This window comes from Verruconis gallopava (assembly GCF_000836295.1).
Source record: "Verruconis gallopava strain CBS 43764 unplaced genomic scaffold supercont1.12, whole genome shotgun sequence".
NCBI classification, from domain to species: domain Eukaryota; kingdom Fungi; phylum Ascomycota; class Dothideomycetes; order Venturiales; family Sympoventuriaceae; genus Verruconis; species Verruconis gallopava.
Genome location: NW_015622148.1, coordinates 269254 through 290976, shown reverse-complemented (window position 1 = coordinate 290976; position 21723 = coordinate 269254). Strand labels below are relative to the sequence as shown.

The 21723-nt window shown below is 49.0% G+C and overlaps 8 protein-coding genes across 10 annotated transcripts; 2 read left to right on the top strand and 6 right to left on the bottom strand.

Annotated features, from left to right (window-relative positions):
- Positions 1 to 726: 726 nt before the first annotated feature.
- PV09_04314 (uncharacterized protein) lies at positions 727 to 2707 on the bottom strand. The gene is made up of 2 exons (XM_016357640.1): positions 1640 to 2707; positions 727 to 1586 (listed from the first exon to the last, which is right to left on the bottom strand). Exons 1-2 carry the CDS (start codon positions 2455 to 2457, stop codon positions 740 to 742), a joined length of 1665 nt encoding a protein of 554 aa, XP_016214432.1. The 5' UTR covers positions 2458 to 2707; the 3' UTR covers positions 727 to 739.
- Positions 2708 to 3466: 759 nt separating this feature from the next.
- On the bottom strand, positions 3467 to 6788 carry PV09_04313. Of its 2 annotated transcripts, XM_016357639.1 has the most exons (5): positions 6673 to 6788; positions 6056 to 6614; positions 5398 to 6006; positions 5142 to 5236; positions 3467 to 5055 (listed from the first exon to the last, which is right to left on the bottom strand). In XM_016357639.1, the coding sequence occupies exons 2-5, from the start codon at positions 6350 to 6352 to the stop codon at positions 3546 to 3548; spliced, it is 2511 nt and encodes an 836-aa protein (XP_016214431.1). In that variant the 5' UTR covers positions 6353 to 6614; positions 6673 to 6788; the 3' UTR covers positions 3467 to 3545. The 2 variants fall into 2 exon arrangements, with proteins under 2 accessions (XP_016214431.1, XP_016214430.1); XM_016357638.1 differs by having other exon boundaries at positions 6056 to 6788.
- Positions 6789 to 8135: 1347 nt separating this feature from the next.
- On the bottom strand, positions 8136 to 9316 carry PV09_04312 (uncharacterized protein; the record flags this gene model as incomplete). Its single annotated transcript, XM_016357637.1, has 2 exons — positions 8136 to 8180; positions 8219 to 9316. The coding sequence occupies 2 exons, from the start codon at positions 9314 to 9316 to the stop codon at positions 8136 to 8138; spliced, it is 1143 nt and encodes a 380-aa protein (XP_016214429.1).
- Positions 9317 to 9618: 302 nt separating this feature from the next.
- On the bottom strand, positions 9619 to 11466 carry PV09_04311 (uncharacterized protein). Its single transcript, XM_016357636.1, has one exon. It carries the CDS (start codon positions 11199 to 11201, stop codon positions 9678 to 9680), a length of 1524 nt encoding a protein of 507 aa, XP_016214428.1. The 5' UTR covers positions 11202 to 11466; the 3' UTR covers positions 9619 to 9677.
- Positions 11467 to 11616: 150 nt separating this feature from the next.
- Positions 11617 to 13173, top strand: PV09_04310 (uncharacterized protein). Its single transcript, XM_016357635.1, has 3 exons — positions 11617 to 12161; positions 12219 to 12328; positions 12386 to 13173. The coding sequence occupies exons 1-3, from the start codon at positions 11789 to 11791 to the stop codon at positions 12836 to 12838; spliced, it is 936 nt and encodes a 311-aa protein (XP_016214427.1). The 5' UTR covers positions 11617 to 11788; the 3' UTR covers positions 12839 to 13173.
- On the bottom strand, positions 12859 to 14771 carry PV09_04309 (uncharacterized protein). The gene is made up of 3 exons (XM_016357634.1): positions 14532 to 14771; positions 14259 to 14479; positions 12859 to 14203 (listed from the first exon to the last, which is right to left on the bottom strand). The coding sequence occupies exons 1-3, from the start codon at positions 14721 to 14723 to the stop codon at positions 13288 to 13290; spliced, it is 1329 nt and encodes a 442-aa protein (XP_016214426.1). The 5' UTR covers positions 14724 to 14771; the 3' UTR covers positions 12859 to 13287.
- Positions 14772 to 16942: 2171 nt separating this feature from the next.
- PV09_04308 (uncharacterized protein) lies at positions 16943 to 18215 on the bottom strand. Its single transcript, XM_016357633.1, has 3 exons — positions 18059 to 18215; positions 17756 to 17994; positions 16943 to 17701 (listed from the first exon to the last, which is right to left on the bottom strand). Exons 1-3 carry the CDS (start codon positions 18096 to 18098, stop codon positions 17237 to 17239), a joined length of 744 nt encoding a protein of 247 aa, XP_016214425.1. The 5' UTR covers positions 18099 to 18215; the 3' UTR covers positions 16943 to 17236.
- Positions 18216 to 18357: 142 nt separating this feature from the next.
- PV09_04307 lies at positions 18358 to 20739 on the top strand. Of its 2 annotated transcripts, XM_016357631.1 has the most exons (6): positions 18358 to 18598; positions 18704 to 18795; positions 18850 to 18908; positions 18958 to 19099; positions 19166 to 20281; positions 20335 to 20739. In XM_016357631.1, exons 1-5 carry the CDS (start codon positions 18501 to 18503, stop codon positions 20044 to 20046), a joined length of 1272 nt encoding a protein of 423 aa, XP_016214423.1. In that variant the 5' UTR covers positions 18358 to 18500; the 3' UTR covers positions 20047 to 20281; positions 20335 to 20739. The 2 variants fall into 2 exon arrangements, with proteins under 2 accessions (XP_016214423.1, XP_016214424.1); XM_016357632.1 differs by lacking the exon at positions 20335 to 20739 and having other exon boundaries at positions 19166 to 20320.
- The last annotated feature ends 984 nt before the right edge of the window (positions 20740 to 21723 follow it).

The window sequence follows — 21723 nt, the reverse complement described above, 5'->3', positions numbered from 1 at the left end:
GGGGCAGGTCGGCATGATTCTTAGCGTGGTGGGCCCACCCAGTGGAGGCGGGGAGGCCCCCTGCGGTTTAGTGGCGACGGTGCCCGCGGCGACTTTGGCTGGCTTGCTGTTGACGAAACCTCGCGGCCCTCGGCCGTTGTGGTGGGGGCGAGTGCGCTTGTGAGCGCCGGAGGAAAATGCGGGCGAGCGAGAGGGCGAGCGAGAGGGCGAGGGAGGAGGCGAGGCTGAGCCTCAGCGTGAGCGTGAGGGCGAAACTGTGCGTGCGGGTGCGAACGAGAGCGTCATCACGTCGCATCGCACCGTATCGCACCGTATCGCACCACGGCATCATGAACCAGAGAGCCAACCTTTTTTTTTTCTCCGGCCGCTGGCGTCCACGCCCACGCCGGCGAGTGGTCGTCCGTTCCCGCTCTCGACCTTCCAGAGGGCTTCCATGAGGCGTCCCAGCTCGAGATGCAAGATACGCGAGCTGCCGCGCCCGCTGCAGGCAGTGTGCCTTGGCATCGCACACCTTTCGTGGCCGCGACGAAACCCACTCGCATCCTGTCGCTTCTGCTTGCCTGTGCAGCTTCGGCGGCTACACGACACCACATGACGTGCTCTTCGACATGGTGCGCTGCGGGCGGAATGCACAAAACGCAATACTCTGGCAGCCGGGGAAAAAAGAAAGAGAGCAGGTCTGACTTTTTCTCGTTTCTTTTGCTAAACTAGCTTTTTTTCTTCTCTCATGACGTTACACTCATTTGGACTTGCGTCGATCACGGATCGAGCCATTGCCATACCCGCTCTCGTAGTACTCGCCCGTCCAATCCACGATCTGCTTGATCCCCGCATCTATGATCGCTTGCACACCTGCATTGTACTCTCCGTTCTTCAGCGACAGGTCCGTGCAATGAAAGCCTCCGGGCACAACCAGAACTGGCAGCTCCGTCGTGCTCGCCAGCGGTCCGCCCGGCCTGAAGTCGGACGACACCCCAGCGTCCCTCCATGGGTCGTACTGTCCGTTGACAAACAGAAGCCGTGTCGTGTCCTTGATGTCCCAGCCGCCCGTCAGCGCGTTCACGTCGCCGTACGTACGACCCGCAGCGAGCCCGTACTCGGCACCGTCCTCGGGCGGGAAGAAGAGCCCGCATTGCCGCACCCAGTACTTTTCGTCCACCAGTCGAGATACAATGGACGGCCGGTCTGCAGGCGCTCCGTCTTGCCAGTAGCCAAACGGCTCGTTGCACGTCATCCACACCCACTGCCGGTCGAACGTGTTGCTGAGACTCCAGTCACGGTAGTATGGACTGCTTGCGTTGTACGTGTCGAAACAGCCTACACTGTTCTCGGCCGACCACTCCTCGTAGCCGTAGCTGGCGCAGAAGCCAGGGATCATTTCGTACTTCATCCACGCTGCGTATCCTTCCAGCGCCTTTTGCAAGCCGACACCTTCCTCGCCGGGGACGGCGGTGCTGGTCACGTTGATGCCGGCTGCTTGGCTCACGTTCCTGTTCACGCCCTCCACGGCATCGCAGAAGTCAAAAAAGCCGGTGTTGCGGTACATCGTGTTTCCTTGCCACAGCCATGGTCCGTTCTCCAGCGACCTGGTCTCGATCAGCAACCATTCACACCTGGTCGGAACAAGCAAGAAACTTACGAAGCGAAGTCATCGTAGTGCTCCAGATCCTCCAGTCCAAACATCTTCTGTAGGTTCTTTTGCTGTTCCTCTGTGCCATCGCGACCAATGGCATCGATGTGATCAATGACAAGCGAGATGTCCTTGCTGCAATTCTTTGGCATACCCTCTTGCACGGGAACGAAGTATTCCCAATAGTTCATCGCGTTCACAGGTCCACTCGATGCCCAATATGCCCAGAACGTACCTTCAGCCAATGTGGCTGTCCACGCTGCAAGTGCACCCGGATAGCTGCCACCGACCATGATCCAAGGCACGCTGTCTGCGTTGCTGACGCCGTCGCTGTCGAACGGAAGATTGACTTCCTTGGCAAAGCGTACCAAGTCGGCTATGGAATTGTTGAGTGTGAGATGTTGCAAGCAGCTTGTCGAGAGATTTGTGCACGGCGTGCTCGTCCCCCAGTACCGATGCTCGACAATCACAACAGCAGCACCAATTTCTTCCGCGATCTTGCCCGTGGTGTAGTTGTTGTACAGAAACACGTCGTAACCAGTTGCATTAACCTCTCCTGGTGTCATCAGAACGACCGGCGAACCTGGGCCTTTCCAATACTGCGTGCCATAATAATAAAACTGCTCGAACGTGCCGGCGTCCGGATTCGCGTGATCTATGAGTTGGGAGAACGTAGCGTGTGATGAGACGACGTTCTTTGCATCCTCACTGATGGGAGGCCTCATCATCTTGTTGATCACGTTCGGACGGTCCAAGGCTGAGTATGCCCATGACGTCGCAAGCCAGCTGGAGGCTAGCGCAGCGACCTGAAATATCCTCGTAGTCATGCTTCCTAAAAATACTGCAAGCCTATGAAGACGGCTCCGCACGCGAAAAGAATGCTTCAAGCGAAGGACTGAACGAAAGACTTTTATACAAAGACAAGGGTCGCTGGGAGATCAAGATGCGCGAGGAATGATACATCGTGTGACGAGGAGCACAATATAGTCCCATCCATCTGAGATCCCAAATGCAACAGCCCAACGCGGTACCAGAGCAAACCATCACGGGCTCGGCGCGACATCTGCATCCAGAATGTGTCTTCAAACAGATCAGCCCCTGGAAATTGGTCTTTTTTTCCGGGGCAGCTCAGATACCATGCTTTGTGACCAATATGAAGAAACGGAGATGCTAGGCTGGATTAGGAAGGCCACGGTCAAGTACCCCTGCCAAGCCAGCCGCTCTATTGGAACGTCGACATATCCCTAGGAGCCGTCACGTTGATCTTGGGCATTTCCGAGCGTCGCGTGCCTGCCGCCTGCTCGTCCACGGGCTGTCGTCGTGGGCGGGGGCGTGGAAGGCAGAAAATGAGAGAGCAAGGTCTCGCGGTGTCCGGGGTCGACCAGATAAGCATGTCGATCTCTCGCCGGCGTCCGATGCTACCGTCGATAAGCGTTTCTGGATCGAATCGGTGCGCGCAGATAATGCCGCGGCGGTGCTTGCGGGCATGAAAAGGACCGCATAGTTCGTCGCGGATGCCGTCGGACTATTTGCTCAGGTCCCCGTGGAGACTCAATGTCGCGATGTTACATGGTCGCTTCAGGAATCGACTACTGCCGGTAAACCGCTGATAGCATATCTGCTCTTATGTCGACATGGATGACGAGGCACCATGTTAAAACGATGCTGGTTGAGCAGACCTTGCCGAGGCGAGGGATGTCTGTAGATTTTGTGTAGATTGGAGGAGAGCGGATCCCAAGGGGAGAGAGGCGAGAGAGGGAAGAGAGCTCTGGCTTTGCAGGACCACTAAGTCACGTGCTTTTGACAACTCAAGCAAGTTTTGCGATAGCCTCATTTCCCAATATCCCTCATTGTACGTTGCATTACTTCTAATATCTAGTTGACAGTACATAAATTGTCTGTAATCGCGCGTTTTCTATTTAGTCTGCCCGTGAGCAAGAGCAGTTGTGAAGATTTCCTGGCTATCAAGCTCAGGTCTTGGGAAATCTATATCAATAGAGCTCGCTCTCCCATTGTCTTCATGCAGCGCCGAAGTTGGCTGGAAAACACTATCTTCGTGACCTTCACTTATTGCAACATCCTGCATTTCGTCCTTCGGCAAGCTGACTCCCTGAAGCTGGCTTGGCTCCACTGGCTTCCTTCTGAATTCCTTCGGCAAATCTGGCGTCAGCGTACGCAAGGTAGATGGAGTACCGCTGCGGCTGATTAAATCCTCAGGGTTCCCGTAGAGCTCACCATCGCCTCCAAATTCGTCCCTGAACTCAGCTCTGCGCTTGAATTTCTCAAAGTCCATATCCTCTTCCTGCACAAGCTCAAAAGGCTGTTCCATCTCAGCGTTCCCACCAGTCTCAGGCTTCTGCCCGTCTTCTGCATTTCCTATAAAAACATCGCTGTATCCAAGCCTGGAATAAGCCGTTGCGCCTCCAGCGATAGACTTATCTTGAAAATCTGGTGACAATACCTGATTCAGCATGTTTTCAGCCTTGGCATCCACCATTGGCGTTAAAAGCTTTTTGTACAGCGCTGGATGGCCAAATCGCACGGCAACCCTATCGTTTTTCCTGTATTTTCGAAGCATATGATCCACATCTTCCATGTCTGACTTCGCCACCGTCGAGAAGTACCGTAGTTTATCATCAAAAGTTCGTGAACAGACCCATTTAAACGCCCAAATTAGGAAGGGAAGGGGTATTAATGCGTAAAGCATAGAGGCGTTCGCTGCCTCATCTTGAATTAAGTCGTGTGAGCCAACACCTTGAGCTCCAACAATCAGGGCTACAACTGCATTGCAAAAGACATTCGCGGCCAGCAGGCGATTTATAACTGTGCGCCAAAAGGAGCCTCCAGATTCGATCTTTGTTATGACAATGTACTGTAGCATGTAGCGTTTGAAAAATAGCTCGATAAAGAGATAGAAAGCCGTGATTGGGAATATAATTGGCTGTAGAATGCCTATGGCCATGCCGACTGTAGCTACGTAGAGGTAACTATTATAGTAGCTAGCGTAGTCAAGTGGTGGTGGCGCAGTTGACTCGATGAGTTCACGAGGAGTCGGATGTGTGAACTTGCGTTTGAACCAGCCAAGTAATAAAGGCATCAGTTGTGCTATATCAACTGCTGCTCCAAGATTTTGTTGCATTTGATACGTGAGCCAAAATGTCGATACGTTGCAGAGTCCAGCCATCAGATTTGTAAAGACATGTGCGTGTTTGATAGCGTCCCAGACACTTTGATCCTGGGCTTCGATTACCGACGCAAGGAAACGGAAGGCAGATCCAAAGACCGAAAACACTATTAGATTGTTGAACACGAAAAATGCGTAAAGTCGAGACATAACATGACGCTCTCGCGATGTTTTTGACGTGTCCCCGGCGTGATTATACAGACGTCTGAACAATGAAGGCAATCCAAGGAAGATCAAGTATCTAAGTTTTGAGCATCAGTTTTGTTTTTTGCTCTCGATTTCACATTTCTGACAACAAGTTTTATCCATATTGAGAAGCAAACTTACTGGAAAGTAGGAGCAACAATACCCTGCGCGATTCCCCAACTGACTGGGTGTGCCTCAAGGTTACGCATGAATGCGGGCCAGAGAAGTCCGAGATGCTTGAGCGAAAAATTAGTAAAACTTGTTTACAGCTTTGGCGATTTGTTGGGACGCCGGGCTAGCTTGAAATCACAGGTCGTCGCCCAGAAGTAGTGAAGAAAACGACAAAAATGAAATCTGGGCTAGGAACATATCCGGGGTGCTTTCGCCGTGTACTTACCGAAAAATCGGACAAGAAGACGGCAGAAAGAACGTTGACTGGAACATATGCGATCGTGAGCAAGATCATCCAAAGACTGTCCCAAAATTGGCGGGTTCGCCGAGTTGCTCGCGACATATCTAGGTTTTGCCAAATGAGATCGTGTGGTTTCGGTGCTAAAGAAATGATCGATTGATGGGGAGCTTTCTTTCGGGTGGCGTACGCAACCGCATGAGCATCTTCAATATGCGTATAACTCGCGAATCCAAAAGATAAGGTATCATTTGAGTCAATTCTTTGCCTCATTTCGTCGATCTCCAGGCGTAGGCGTCTAATACGATACTGCAGATACTCAATGGCGTCGGCCCTGAGTTGGCCATACATTCCTTGATCCTCTTCTGCAACTTTGCACTGCGGACGTGTTGATGGGCATCGACTTGGGTCCGAAAAATATTTTGCGAGATATTTTTCCAGTTGTCTAACAGCCTGGTCGTGCTTTTCTATGAGATCAGGAAGCATTCCCGTGTTTCGGGCTACCACAACCTTTGGTACGTCATAGGACGACTTGATGTCATGGATTATCCGATGCAAGCCTTCATCACTCTGATAAGCACTAGGAATATGTCTGATCTGATATTAAGTTAGATTTCTAGTCTTGAAAGAGCTTTTTGGGGCTCACCAGCAACGTCCGAGCGTGGAGACTTAACCGGTAATCGCGTGATTCAAAATAACGTCTTCTTAAGACGAGAACGGCTTGATAATTCTTCCAAATGAAGAAAAACAAAACGAGCTGGAAAATGTAGGCTATTGCAACGTATCCCCAAAACTTCTGCCCGAAGATGTATTGAGGTGTAAATTTCATCAGGGTTGCCACACTAGACCATTGCTTGTAAAGTGAATGCCCTCCTACCAAAGTCAGTGGGACCAGCGTACCGCATCCGATGACCGTGAAGATGAGAAAAATGTCTCGCAGCATGCGAAGAAAACGAAGAAACACAACAGCGTCAAGACCCAATCGCTCAACCAACTCATGTTCATCAATCCTGTGTACGGCTCGAATCCAGGCAAAAGGAGTCTTCCCGAGCTGCACGGGGGCATGTCGAGTGTCTGCATGCTTTGCTCGTGGTGCATATACTCTGCTGTTCCGTGGCCGAAGAAGAACAAAGAGGAAAAACAAAGCCCCAGAAACTGCAAAGGCCCAAATTATTGAAGCGTAAATGGAATTGACCTGAATTTGACTTTGAAAAGGATTAGATATCAAATCCAAAAATTGGTCGGCATGGGTTTGAGCCTGACGAGTAGTTAGGAAAATCTTCATTTCTAGAAGTAGATCGACGGTATCAGGAAGAGAGAGATAACTATAATAATAACAAAGAAGAAGAATTTAGAGTAAAATGTTGGGAAGAGTAACAGATGGAGCACAAGTAAATGTTCAACAAACGTGAAAATTATCGTCACATGTGGAGTGGCCGTGCAAATATCTCTCAGCGCCTTCGATGTCACTGTGGGACAGGATCGACAGGACCGATGCTATCAGCCAAGGCTGTCGAAAAAAAATCCTCCGGCTGTTAGAGGATGGTCAAAGCCGAGGCTTAGAGTCCTGAATTATAAGTTGATGCATTCGTATAAGGCGTATTTAGTTTCAGCATGATTCAAATGTATACTTGAACATAAGGCATCGAGTTATACACATCACCGAGAATTGCGACTTGTCTTGTAACTCCAATCTCAGCCATCTGCTCGCAAGGATCAAGTCTCATTAACGTCATCGCGTATTAGGTTAAACAAAAATGGATCAAACGACTATTGAGCATTGTGGGGCGTAGTCGCCTAATGGAGAACAGTACAAATCAAATTAGTGGGGTCGATTCTTGATCGATATTGTTCTAGATCAGCCTTGAATTCACGTGACTTCTACAAGTTTGGTTAACCAAAGCACTGCTGCACTGAAGCAAATTCTATACAGTATAGGACAGATTATGTATTCCAGGTAATTTCTTGAATAGAAAGCTGCAGACATGAAATTTGATATCAAATTTGTTCAAGTTTCCCACCTTCATGCCGTTCCCCTGGCGAAGTGAGTACAGGCACCAAAGGACTAATTTACAATTTGCTGAAGGTGCACTGTGTTTGCGAAGAAAATAAAAATAAATAGCATGTCCTTTATGATAAATTGCCATCTAGAGCACGAGATTATTTGTTCGGTGTCATGATCAGTCTCTCTCTCTCTCTCTCTCTCTATATATATATATATATATATATATATATATTAGCTATGAATTAGGTTTCATGAATTTCGGGATTGATCCTTGATGGCGGTTCAGCATGGAGTATTACTCGGCTCGTTCTGTACGTCTTCATAAATGTAATATCTCTTCGGCATGAGTATGAACTTGCTCCACTTTAAAAAGTCCTTTATTGAGGCATCCGCACTTGCTAATGGTCCACTAATCGGGCAAACCGTAAATGCTGTGCCGTGAGTGCGAACCTCAGCGACTAGCGGCCAAACGCGTAGTTGACGACAGTGAGATAAGTCTTTCTGACCTATTATGAGCATACTATGTGTTTTATGCTCCTTTGTAAACATGTCAATATACTTGATAATGAGAGAGTTTGAACTGGAACTAAAGTCCGCCTTGAGCAGGCGTACGAAAGGTTTGTCACACTGAGATCTCGCGGAGTCATGGTTGGATTCTAGTGCAATGACAGCACTCGCGATTAAATAGGCAATTTTACTGTTCCAACTGCGCTCTCTGATATCATGGCTCTCGAGCAATTTCAGGGCTCGGTGCCGTATTGAGCGTCTGCGACAGTGAACAGCAACGAAAAAAAGGGGACACACAATCCCTAGCCACATATTCTCATTTTGCCAATTGTCACCAGATAACACACGTTCTATGCACTCAATTAGAGTAGAGAAGTCGGTGTCGTGCTTGGAATAGCGGGTTTCCGTGTCCATTACGCAAGCATCCAAGAGAATTGTGCAGCGGATGTAGTGAGCAAGATAGAGACGCGCTTGCGCTATGTCATCCATACTGAGCAAATCGGGCTGCGAAGTTGCGTCTTGGAACATCTCATACCATTCACGAAGTCGACGGGATAAAGCGATTCGATTGGCTGGCTCATAAATACTGTGTCCGTAGCTTTCGTTGATCAGATTTGTCATTTCCATCCCCGCAACGAATTCGAAGAAATTGGACTGAAAGTTGGGACGCGGCGGTGGATTAGGAAGTATTGGCTTCTTAGGAGGCGGCTGGATTGCCAAGATTTCGGCCCCGTGATTTTGGACCGTTCTCAGGACGGGTATGTAGCGAGCAATGATGTTTCTTCTTCGAAGCGCGATTTCAGGAGTCGTGTTCTTCATATCCAGCTCCCATTCCTTGAATAACGTCATCGCCGCCTTGGCGATAGGAAGAAAATTGCGGCCACCGTGACACCTCACAACTTCAAGTAGAGCTAGCAGAGCTCTACAGCGAACGTGGGCTTCATCGTCTATCTGGTGGGGCGCTTCACGCATGCGTTTGATTCCATTGAGTATACACTGATAAACATAAACTTTGGCATTCGGTTCCGGAGGCTCGTAGTCGGCGTGGACAAGGGTGATGAAGGCACTCATAAAGTCTCGATAAGCTGGTTCTGAGTGGAACAACTGAAAGGTAAGTGAGGACTCCAACGGCGTGATCAGCGCAGTTCGTCGGTTTTCGTGAAAAAAGATGCTTAGAGTGCGCATTGCGCGTTGGTCGATACCACTCGACAGAGAAAACGAGGGTGAATTGAACATTGATGATATTGCTGGCCTCATGTCAAGCCCAGTTGAAGTCACGCCAGATTCATGATTGGAGAAATCCAACCTCGAGGGGTTTTTTCGATTTGGCGTCCAATCAGAAACTTCGCCTGCCCCATCGTCAAAATCATGGCCGTCGCCATTTGAGTCTCTCATCTCTGCAATGAGTTAAGCAATCGAAACACCAATTGAGATCGGAACCCACCCTGCTCTCTTGCATCCAACGCCGCCAGCGGCAGCACACGATGGCGTTGCACCAGCTCCATTAGCCAATGCCTTCAGCGTTTGGAAAAAACAAATGGACGTCCAAAGCATTCATAAACGATTGCTTACGTCGTGTGTATTTCTCAAGTGCTGCCTGGAAAATCGTGGGCACTTCCACTAGTCCACATTTGTTTCATGCTCTCATGGCCGAAACTAAGTTAGCTCGGCCCATCACATGATAGCTTCCGTAGAAATGATGGGTAACACTTTCTTTTTCAAGTTCAAGGTCTTATGGTCTTCCTTAGATGTCTACCTACCGATCGAATGGTGTGGCAAATACTAACCCAACACCATCGTCTCCCGCAGTCACAACACGAACACCACCTTCAAAGCCCTGTACAAAGCCCATCACTCCTCCACCCTCACCTCCACCTCGATGGCCTTTCCACTCGCCTTTCAGACCCTGTGCTGCAGCTGCAGTTCCGCCTCTAACATCCCATCTTCTGATCACTCCATCGTTCCCCGCGCTCGTCAAAATCCATCCGTTCATTCCTCCAGCACTCGGCTTCACAAACTCAAGCTTGATAACAGCCTCTTCGTCATGCGCAGCCTCGATCTTTCTCCTCTTTGCAAAGTTATGGGCCGCGTCAAACAGAACAATTGAGCCATCTACACTACCGGCAGCCATAATGGTGAGAGGAGGAAATGCAAATGCAATCGTCTCTACGGAATCTGATTGCGCCTGTAGACTTGCGAGAATTTGGCCAGCCTGACCTTGGCTACCCGCAGCACCCTTTGCCGCGGCTTGTTTGCCTCCTCCATGTTTTGTACGTGCGCCCGTTCCCTTCTGGCCTTCTGACGAGGAGGGAACGTTGAAACGTGGGAGTCCAACTACTCGAATCGCGCCTTCGGCACCTCCAACTGCGCACAGAGCGCCGCCTGGGGAGATTGCGATGCTGTATAAGCCACCCTCAACAAGAAAGCGTTCATCATCACCAGTAAGGCCAATAATGTGTTGTGCGCCTTGCGAAGACCCAAATCCTGCTGCTGCTGCATCACCCCACACGTCCCAGACATACAGGCTCGAGTCTTCAGCCACCGTGGCGAGTAGTTTCCCATCAGGTGTCCACGCACCTGCTGTGCAAGGCCCTGTGTGCACATAATAAGCTTGTACGGGAGTGAGCGGCGAGGAGGTTTCCGCTGCATCTATGGTGTAGACCCAGACGCTGCCATTGCTAGCACCCAGAGCAATGGTGTTTGGGTGATCCGAACTGGGGCAAGCAGCGATCCAGTTTATGTCCTCAATATCTTCTGTCGCTTCGGCTAGAAAAATCCAGCCTGTCCCATCCCCTTTTTTGTCGTGCCACACTCTTATTTGGCTGTCCAGGCCGGCTGTAACGACGTATTCACCTTTAGGTAGCGTGAACGCAATTCCATTGATTGAGTCCTTGTGGCCTTCCAACTTCGCAATTATATCCTGTCCTTTCCTTTCCCTAGGCTGAGGAGTTGTCTCGTAGCTAGAAGGAAGTACAGGGCCTGGTGGTGGTGTGCTGTCCCATATATACCCTAGATCATCACCGCCGCCTGTCGCAACGATTTCCGGGCGGGTGGGGTGCTGCGCTATGCAAAATATTGAGTCCTTATGTCCATCAAAATGAGCCACACTGTCATTTTGAAGTAGAATAACTTCATCCTCTTGCATTTCCTCGTCACCAGAGTCCATTTGAACGTCACCATCGTCCTCGATCTCCTGCTCCACCTCATCTGCTCCTAACATGTTGTCGTCTGCGTCTGGCTCGTCATCCGACACCTCATCATGAGGGTTGTGTGCTGACATATTTACGAAATTAGTTCTCGGATCGGCTACGAAGTAAGATGCGCAGTATTTTAAGCACTAAGCTCCTCGCTGCTTGAGAAACGGAGGGGTTGATCGCGGGAGATCTATTGCTTATAAATGCGAGGTCTTCGGCCGAAAGATTTGCTGTCTACGCAAAATCTGCCGTCAGAGGCGAATCGCAGTCGCCTAGTTCGAGACAATACGATGTTTCGCGAAAAAGATCCGTTCAATCGAGCTTTTCTCGTGCAGAACGTGTGAGTTTATGCCCAAAATTTCAGAGTCGGAAATTTCGCCGCCCCACGTCATGCAATTCAAACACCCTGGCTTTAGCACTATTCTCGTTCTATTCTAGTTCTATTCTAAGCGGCGGCAGAACCCATAAGCGGCGGCCTCTTATTCAAGAAACAGACCACCCAAAATTAAATCAGCCTCTTCAGTGCGGTCTATGATAACTAGAAAGATCAATGCTGCAATTCGCATAATGTAAAAGCTTTTCATTCTAGTTTGTCCCGTCGACTCCTAAATCTTCGCTCGATCTTTGTTCCAGTCAGGTAGCCAACTTTGGCTACTCTGATTAGGCCGTCCGAATGCCACCGCAATCACCGAGAGACTTTAGTTCTAAGCTCGTATATCCCTTGAGGGGAATTGGCGAATCTAGGCATCTGCCTTCGCAGTCATGGCCCTTGAGGATCATGCCACGTCTAAAGATCGCAGCGGTTGCGCTGACTGTTGGATCTGTTTGCTATGCTTTCGCCTTCCCTCTAGGTCTCAAACCGGTAACACCTCTGTGTACTGCAAAGGATCTCGCGACGCTGTCTTGTTCATCTGGGGCAAATTTGGTGGATTCGTGCTGTGTCGAGAAGCCAGGCGGTTTGCTCCTGCTCACCCAACTATACAACCCTGAACTTGGGCCAAGTGATAGCTGGACGATTCACGGCCTATGGGGAGATTATTGCAACGGTGAGCTTGTGCGCCTTCGCAGAACTTTTGAAGGAGATACCAATGATGGACACATAGGATCTTTTCCTACGTCTTGCGATGCATCGCGAGACTATAAAAATATTCCAGCAATCCTCAAGAGATACGGCCAGGATCAGCTTTTGGATTATATGTCAACCATGTGGCTTGTACGTAGCTACGCCTCCCGATCTATCTAGAAACATGAATTTTGACCATGAACTCAGAATGACGCCCCAGTAACAACGGTCAATGGCTCAGATGCTGACCTTTGGGCACATGAATGGTCCAAACACGGCACTTGCATGAGCACCCTCCGCTCCAGCTGCTATTCTCAGTACACACGTGCACAAGAAGTTGTCGACTATTACACCTCGACTGTGCGTCTCTTTGAGACGCTTCCGACATGGGTCTTTCTCAATAATTGTGGCATCTCTCCCTCGCCCAATGTAACATACGCCCTGGCCGACATAGAGAGATGTTTAAAACGTGCGACAGGAGACCATACTCCACACATTGGATGCAATAAAGGCGGCAGCCTAAACGAGGTGTGGTACTACTTTCATTGGGTTGGCAAAATCGCAGATGGCCATGTGGTCGGTACAGAGAGCACGTTTAACAGCACATGTCCAGTTACAGGGATAAAATACTTGCCTAAAGTCACCCAGATGCGTGCTTGAAGGCAAATTCTATAGCATACAGCCACTCTGATATCACGGTGTGTAACGTACGAAGGTTGTCTGATGCATCTATATTTTCATTTCTCGAGGCATATGCATGCTTGAGAGATGCCAATTAGGCTATGCCGTCAAGTTCGAGGATCAGATGAATACAGTGCGTTAGTTCCCCCTGATCAGCTCTTAACACGAAGAGCTGCCACTAGTGAACGTGCATTTGCATTGTTCATTCGCATCTCTGCCAAGACTCTTTTTCAGGCCACATTTATATACTAATTGTACATACGCGGCCACCAAATTTGAAAAGAGATTGAATACTGGCTCATTTCGTAATTTCACCGATGAGTTATCAATGCGAAGAGGATCGAGACATGCATCGGAAAAATGAGCGTGGGGAATGCACACAAGTCTGGACCTATAATGAAGTGGAAAAGCGCCTAGGAAGCTATAAGCTATTCCGCCTCATACACTGGTCGTCCTTGATGCTGGGTCGGGATGGCGTAAGTGCTTCCCAGCTCAACGGGCGCAGCAGGCTGTTGAGCGTATGTATGTTGTGGCGGCGCTTGATAACCCGGAGGCACGTATGCAGAGGGAGCTTGTGATACAGCCGAAAACCTTGGGTCTGTTTGTGGCGGTGGGCTGCCTGCTGGACTTGGAAGCATCTGGGGCTGTTGAACTCCTTGCTCGCCAGGCGCACTGTACGCAGGTGCCGGTGACGCGGGAGTCAGAGCGGGCACGTTCGATTCGATAATCGTTGACTGGCCACCGTACTTTGTGTCGGAACCGTCCATCTTTGCAGTGGCTGGGGCGAAATAGCCAGACGCGGTATTTCCAGCGCCAGGAGCTTGGTAGTATCCTGGTCCTCCCGGCGTGGTATTTGGTGCGCCATACTGCGACATATGCGGATCATTTCCTGGCGCTGCGGGAGCTACCGGGGCAGGCTTGTTCTTCTTGTTCTTCAACAAGAAGAATACAACCGCGCCGATGATTGCGCCCAGGACAGCTATACCTCCCACGACACCGCCCACTATGGCACCAACTGGCGTGCTCTTCTTATCGTTCGAAATGATCTGAGTCGCTGTTGAGCTGCTGCTAGAAGATACCGTGCTGCTAGATGATGGAACGCTATTTGTTAGCGTGATACCTCCCGAGCGCAAGCCTGAGCCGGTCACAGAGCTAACGTCGGAGGCAAGCAATGACGAGAAGTCTGATTCTCGCAGCGCTGTCCAAGTTTTCGCGTTGGTCTCGCCACTAAAGGTTGTCTCAAACACGTCGAATGTTGAGGCACTGACCGAGTCGCAAGAATAGAAGCCCATGCTCATACCAGGCACACTATAGCCGTAACAGTATGGGTAAGCAGCGGACGCGCTGTGCAACATTGGTCAGAATTTTGTGCATCCTATCAAGACCTTGGTGTGCTCACCACTTCACGATGTTTATGTCTTGCTGGCAAGTGTGGTCGCACGCAGACATGGATGCATAGTCATAACATGCGCCGTACATGGTACATTGCCCTGTGCCGCAGCATCCCATCGTGTAGAAGCTATCGGTACCAAGCACAGCGGCACAGTTTTCGGTCGGGTCACAGGTTTTCACGGCACCGATGATTCCGTCAACATAGCCACACGTATTATCCGGCGCGAGCTTGAGGAAGTAAGCAACACGGTAGTAAAAGTGCCCCAAGAGTGCCTCTCACGTAGCCCAAGATCTGGGTCGAGCCCTGTCTTCGTAGCAAGTCCCGATGCATCGGTGCTGTTGTTGGCTTTGGACTGAAGCCTCTTGCCAGCCCCAACTCTTTCATAGCAACAGCGTCGGTAACGGAAGGCTTGGGGTCAACCCACGCGTACGAAATGCGCGCAATCGCGCTAATAATGACGATGCCCTTCATCGTGAAAATGATGGGATACGAAAGTCAGGAGGGCAGCAAAGAAGGGGCTGCGGACAAAGAGAAATATCCCGCTGGAGGATGCCGCCATCGAAACATATACACCGACAGGCCGTCCCCTCCTGACTAGAAACCGAACGAGGAACATGGCTTGAGATTCCACTTCCACCATCCATGTTCGTATCCAAAGTCTTGACATGCACACATCGTGGCTTTTTGTGCCGTGTGCGGCTTCAGCTTGCCAAAATGAGGTTCTAGCACGAGTGGAATGTCAAGCGAAGGCAGTGTTCACTTGATGGCAACCGATTGCTGATTGGCTTAGCAGCCGAGGTCTAGCTTCATTGGGCCGAAGGCGTTGTGCCGTGCGCGTCTTGGCCAGCGCCTGCATGAGGCCAGTGTAAAAATAGGCTCAACGATCTCCTTCTGATGAGTGCTTTCTCGCAGTAAGTGGTGATAGCCAGGCTCAACTCTGCCATGTCTGGAACGATATCCATCGCCTGGAAATTCTACTTCCATCACGAATGACCTGTCGCCTCGAAAATCCCAGTGCTAAACTACCTATGCTTGTGGCTGAAGTTGATTAATTGGCGTGGCCTCTTCCGGCACCAACGCTAGCGACTCGGGTCAAAAGCGCAGCCCAAGAAATGTCAAGGCTGTGTTCCGGTCAAGAAAAAATACGACCTAGGGAAGCGTCAACTCCGCCATCGCCGAGCATTGGATACGACCGGTCACAAGTTGCACCGTCAATCCTCGCGTCGCAGCATGGTCCAGATAGATTCCGTTATGGTCCGTACGGTTGTGGTAGATGACGAACGAAAAACACAATTGTTTCAAGCGGCGGCCTCAACATGACCAATGCTGGATGTTTGTCTTGCGCAGTGGAAGAACTGCTTGAAACGTGCCGAGCGGACGATTGTTGAGGCTCCGCAGCTCTCAAACGTGGTTGTGCATGCAATCCATGCAGTCGTCGAGCTTCTCATATGGGCAGGTTTAATGAGTTCACAAATGAACCGAAAGGACATGCCGTGCAAGTATAACTTATGCCTTATTCGTCCGATTCTTCATGTCCCGTCTGCTCATCTGACAGCTGGCAGTGCTTGCGTGGTATGTATCCACTGTAATGTGATTTTGTCTCGCCGACATTGTCCGCTTCCACTTTCTATCTGCAGCATCCACGCTTGCCCCCACTGACGATTTGTGCTTTAGATATAATCACCCTTCCGAAGCATTGCGGGTTTATCCCTTATTGTAGTGAGCACTTTTGTTCGCTTCACTGCCTTGAAATGACTCAGCGAACTAAGTAGATCTATTATTGGGCCTTCTCCAAGAATCAGCTCTTCACTAAAAGTCGCAAACAAAACGGAGATGGCGCTAATTCTGGCTATCAACAACTTAAAAGCAATTCAACCTCGCAATAGTCGAAGAATCTACAAGATTTTGTTCCAGGACTTGGAAGTCTTATAGAGCGATAGTTTGACTCAATAGTGATCTAATGAATTTAAAATTAGTGCAATACGTACTTCACTGAGGTATACTTTGAATCATATTATCAGAGAGATCAGGTTAGAGAAGTGAAAGATTGAGTTGGCTTTTGGTTATCTCAAGAAGTTGAGATGCCGTTCACCCAGTTGACCGAAAAGAAGAGCCTCTGAGCAATAGGAGAGTGCATACCCCAAAGTACTTGCACCGACGTGGAATTCTGTTCACATATCTTCTGTAATTCAAAGTCAAGGCAAGGCTGGTGGGCTGCCTCCGTCGTTGGAAGCTGTATCCGACGCGAAGTAAATAGGTTTGAACCACAACTTTTACCAAATACGGTAAGACACATAAGACATCAAAAGGAGATGATGCTGACGGCAATTATTTATTTCTTCACAGTTTTATCGAAAAATTATCCACAGACCTGCAGGACAAGATTCGGGTATGAATTTCTACTGCACGAAATATAAGTGAACGTAAGAATGTAAAGTTGATTGGATACAGAATAACACACAGGAACTGTGTCCGTGTTCGGTAGGTCCAAAAGCAGGCCGCATCAATCTCCACGGAGTTGCGCTGTCATGCCAGAACGTATTGAATGTAGGAATGAGGTGATAAGGAGACACTCTGAGACCTTAACACAGTAACGAATCTTGCTACTGAAGACTAATGACAGGAACATGTTCGAGTACGGTCCCCATGGACATTACTTCAAGCTGCTTTCGGCGTCATCTTTTCGGCAGCTCGGAGGTACTGTGCCAGCATTACATTCAAAGTAGTTTTAAGTACGTATTTGCGAGACAACGAAAAATAAAATGAAAATGAACAGATATAAGAAAAATTTGCCCAAGCAAGATGATAGGCGAAGTCTGTATACGAATCTCTTCAAACCCTGCTCGATTTTATACAAGACCATGCGGCAAATTTCCTTGGTCTAGCTCCATTCAGAATCCTAACGCCTATGCGAATGTCATGGAAATCGGACAAGTGATTGAGTATTGCTCCTAACGGCGTAATTGGAACATCGGTCCAAAAATTTAGATACCAGTTGCTCCTGGCGCGTTCTCATCCTTCCTCAAGCTCACCAACAATTCTCGGAATCTCTCCTTGCCAGATCCACCTGCACCACCTTTAGCACCTTTACCGCTTATGTCAACCAGTTTCGCAATACGTTCCCAACTTGTGCCGCCGGCTGTGGTATCATCCCTGCTCTCCAGGAACTGTTCAGCCTCTCTTCGCGTTTGTGCTATATTCTTTTCCTTCTTGTCATTATAGTTGTTGTAGAAATCATCCAGCGCTTGCTGTGCCTCCTTGATCGTGGATTCCTTCTTAGCTTGTGAGATCTCGTCACGACGAGCAATCTCAGCATTTCTCCGCTCCCGCCACTGCCTTATGGGCTCTGAATCCTCGATTGGCTGTGATGAAAATGAGGGGGCCGGGTACGAGTTTGGTGCGCCAGGTAAGAAGGAATGGCCTGTTATTGTACCACCTGGGGCCATGTGCTTGACTGAAAGTTAGCGATAATTGATCATGCTACACAATACATTTATGCTTACCTCGTTTGTCGTGTCGATAACGGGGAAAGAGCTTTCAAATCCAGAAAGCTCGTCTTTCTCGCCATCAACAGGTGGGAAGCTGCTACCGCCACCCAACAGGTCATCACCAGGAACTTGGACGGAGGCCAGCTTGTCGTCCTCTGAGACAAAGAAATCAGCGTCATCGCCTAGTGCAGCCCTCTCGCGCTCAAGGAAGCTCGATGCGCCATCTGCGGGAACGTCGCGAACTTCGGTCTGGCCTGCGCAACAGAGTTGCAGGTAAGCGAAGAGTGTCCCTAGGGGGCGAGAAGTTAAGATGCGTACCTTCATCGAAGTCTTCTATGGAAGGGAATCGGTCGGCCATATTGGGGTCAATTACACTACAGACGGTAGACAGAAGCCAATATCTGAAGTAAATAGTATTTGCACAGTTGTTGAAAAGGAATTATAGAACCAGCAACTACTAAGGTAAGGTGTTAATGTAGACAAGACTGCGACGACAGGCAAGCTGGCAATACTTGCCTTAAAGCCTTACATTACACCTAGTTTTAAGGCCACAGGCGCTAGTCCATTTGTAGCCGGCTATGACCTTTCTGTTTCCAGTTGCGTCAGAAACAACCCAACATCAACTCATTGTCGTCGCGTGACTGTGATTCTCGTTGACACATTCAAAGGCATCATCAAAGACGGGCGGGAAAATAGATAGACACATTCCTCCAGCGTCGTGAATTTGTCACCATTCCTGTCGTCCGCGTGTTTCGTCACAATGGCGTACAACGAGGATGCCGTCAAGGCAAAGCTGGCTGCTTTAAACGAGACTCAAGAGGCAATCGTGACTGTCGCGCAGTGGATTATGTTCCATAGGTACAGCCTAGTTCCGTTCATAATTGATGCTGTTCCTCTTCCATATTCTGGAGATGGACAGCTGCTCGACCGCGAGATTAGGCTGACTCAAACGCGTGTTTACAGGAGATACGCGGAACGGACCGCTCAGATTTGGAACCAACGTATCACTGAGAGCCCACCCCCAAAAAGATTGAACCTAATCTATCTCGCCAATGGTAAGCGCTAGAATACCTTTTCACTGATATAATTTGCTTACCAGACATATGCAGAAGTTGTTCAGCAGTCGAAAGCTCGCAAAAAGATCGAATTTGTTGCGGCATTCCAACCTGTGAGAGTGATTCTGATGAAATTGAAAGGTACTGTCCTAATATTCAAAGATCATCGCAGAGGCAACAGCAGCAGCATACAAAGGCGCCTCCCTCGACATTCAACAGAAAGTACGTCGCGTCGTTGACGTTTGGCGCCAGCGTCAAATCTTCGATCCAGCATGCCAGCAAGATATCGAAAACAGGATCAACGGTAAATCTACCTTTTGAAGCCATCCTTTCTCCAGCTCGAACTGAATCACTGACTTTGCGGTCTCAGAGATCGATCGAGCAAGGGGTGGTACAAGAAAAGGAGGGCTGGGAGGCTCGCTCTTCGCATCTTCAGCCTCATCAGCGCCGCCAGAATACCAGGCCCTTATCACTATGCAAGCTGCACTAACGAAAGCGGAAGCCCTTTCGAGGCCGGCGTCGGAAGGAGCGCAGGCTGAGTGGGAGAAGTTCAATGCTGATTCCAGTTACGCGACTGCAACGCTCCCGGGTAAGGCCGGAAAACTGGGAGGACTTTTGAAAATTCTCGCCAATGCAGAGGGTGCTGTAGCAGAGACTCTTAAAGCTCGCAAATCACTAGTCGAAGGGCTCGAGAAGCTACTTGCCAAAAACAAAGCGGATCTCGCATTGGAGGAGCAACAGCTTCGTGATATAAATTCGCGTAAAGTAGACGCAGAGAGCAAGAAACAAGAGGTCGAAGCCAGCATTTTGCAAGGCCTCGTGCCTCTAACGAACAACGGGACTTCAGGTAGCCCGGATCAGGACCCTCCAAGACCGGACGCGGAGCCACTCACCCCACCTCCTGTTGAGAGCATTACTCCAGTTGGTAGCCCCAAGGGTCTTGTCTCCACAAAAGGGGCCGATATAATCCCAGAGATACCGCACAATTCCGAGGCTGAACCTGTGGCGCCTCCATTTGAATCATTGTCACAAACGGCTGTGCTCATGGACGGACCGGGAAACATGAACATGACTGCCACAGGTTCGAATGGAGCCCTTCCGGGTCTAGCAATACATCCACGTGAAGCGAGCCCTATGGAGTCGGCGCCCAAAAGGAGGAAGATGAGCAAGAGCGCGGAGGTCCAGGATGAGTTTGCAGATTTTCAAGATGGCAGTGGAATCGATGCTGATGTAGAGGCGATGTTGGGGTGATTTTCCATCACAGGGGACTGTGTTCATGGCCTCGGGGGAGCTTGGCTATAAATCCCGTCTTTGGCTTCCAAGCGTCGAAGCTTCAAATTTATGCTCCTTAATAAACGGTAATTTGCGAACTGTCGCTTCCTGGAGAACGCTATCGTCGTAAACCGTTGTGGAGTCTATGCAGGAAGAAAAACTTGTGACACAATCAAATTAAGATCGCGCATATACCATGTTATAGCGTGAATATGTAGGTCTAAATTCAAATACTTTTCTTTATCTGCACCCTAATTATTTAATCAGTCTCTGAGATTGCTATCCGGCGAATTAACGATGATCCCTCATGCAGTGGCTTGCGCAACTAGAGGCAGCATTTGCGCAGGATTGATTCATAGAGAGCATGTCAGCTGCAAGCTGGTAGCAAACGCATTGTAAAACAACATGAGACATCACTGCGACGACAAAAATTGTTACTATTTAATTTTCAACAGGCGAGCCTCGGGCCACCTCAACATACAGATCATGCATGTATCCCATACTTGCTTCCTCTCGTGACGAAGTGAAAGCGGGCTTGCCACTAAAATTGAGATAGTTAATGGCTTGCATAAGCCCTAGAGTCGGCATTATTCCCACTGCATGATACGGAACGAGACTATGATCAAGCATGACAATCCACTCAGTGTTATGAGAACAAATCAAAGCTAAGTATTTATTGTAAAGCTGCGAATTAGATTTATACTTTTCTTTAGCCAAAGTTGCTGACTTTGACCACAATGTTCAGCGTGTTGACATGCTACTTGCCGTTCGCGGATGTGCTATGTATGTGTCCATAAGAATATTTTTTGAGCACATCATCGTCAGGAGGACCCAAAAAATGAATACGAAGAAACAGGCATTATCATGCTTCGGAGTGGGGCAGCAGCCTTCTGATCATAAAACATGCCCTATAACTGGAGCTGCGCAACCCTGCAAGGATCCTGGCGGCCTCGACAGCGATTCAACATCGTTTGGTTGATTCCGTGCTAAGACGTCAATTTCGTGTTGACGAAAACATTTTCACCATCTCGATCAGGTGTTTTGTCGAAGTCAGGACGCTTGACGCTTTCCTCAATTATTTGATAGAACAAGTAAGCCTTGTAATGACCGTAAAGTTGAATTCCCTTGGCAGCATATATGAAACAGATGAGCGACAATCAAATCCAGCGCAATTTAATACGCATATACTAAGTAATATAATCTGGAAAATATAAGATGTACCTCCGTCTGAACTCCCAAACGAAAAGATCGCAATTTCTCATGTCGTTATGATATATCGTTTTTGTATATGTTGGAATTAACGTCTTTTTTTGTCCTAGAAGATCAAGACAACGCGTACGGACTGAGCTCATCAAGCTCGGAGGGTTGCTCACTTAGATATATGGAGCTCGCATCTTTCACAGAGAAAGTGTTGACATGTATCGCAGCGTGATGCCAGTACTGCTCTTGGACTGTTGCATTGGCAACATACATATATTGTAGTTTTATCCTTCGAGTGCCGAATATATCCACACTGGTGCGACACAGGTGGCACGACCGAACTTTGAGGTATGGAAGGAAAGATTATTGTATCCAGCGGCAAAGTTGCTTTAGATAAGCCGCGAATGAAATGTCTTTCAGGGAGGCTGGATGTAAGTTGCAGAAGTTGATAAGGAT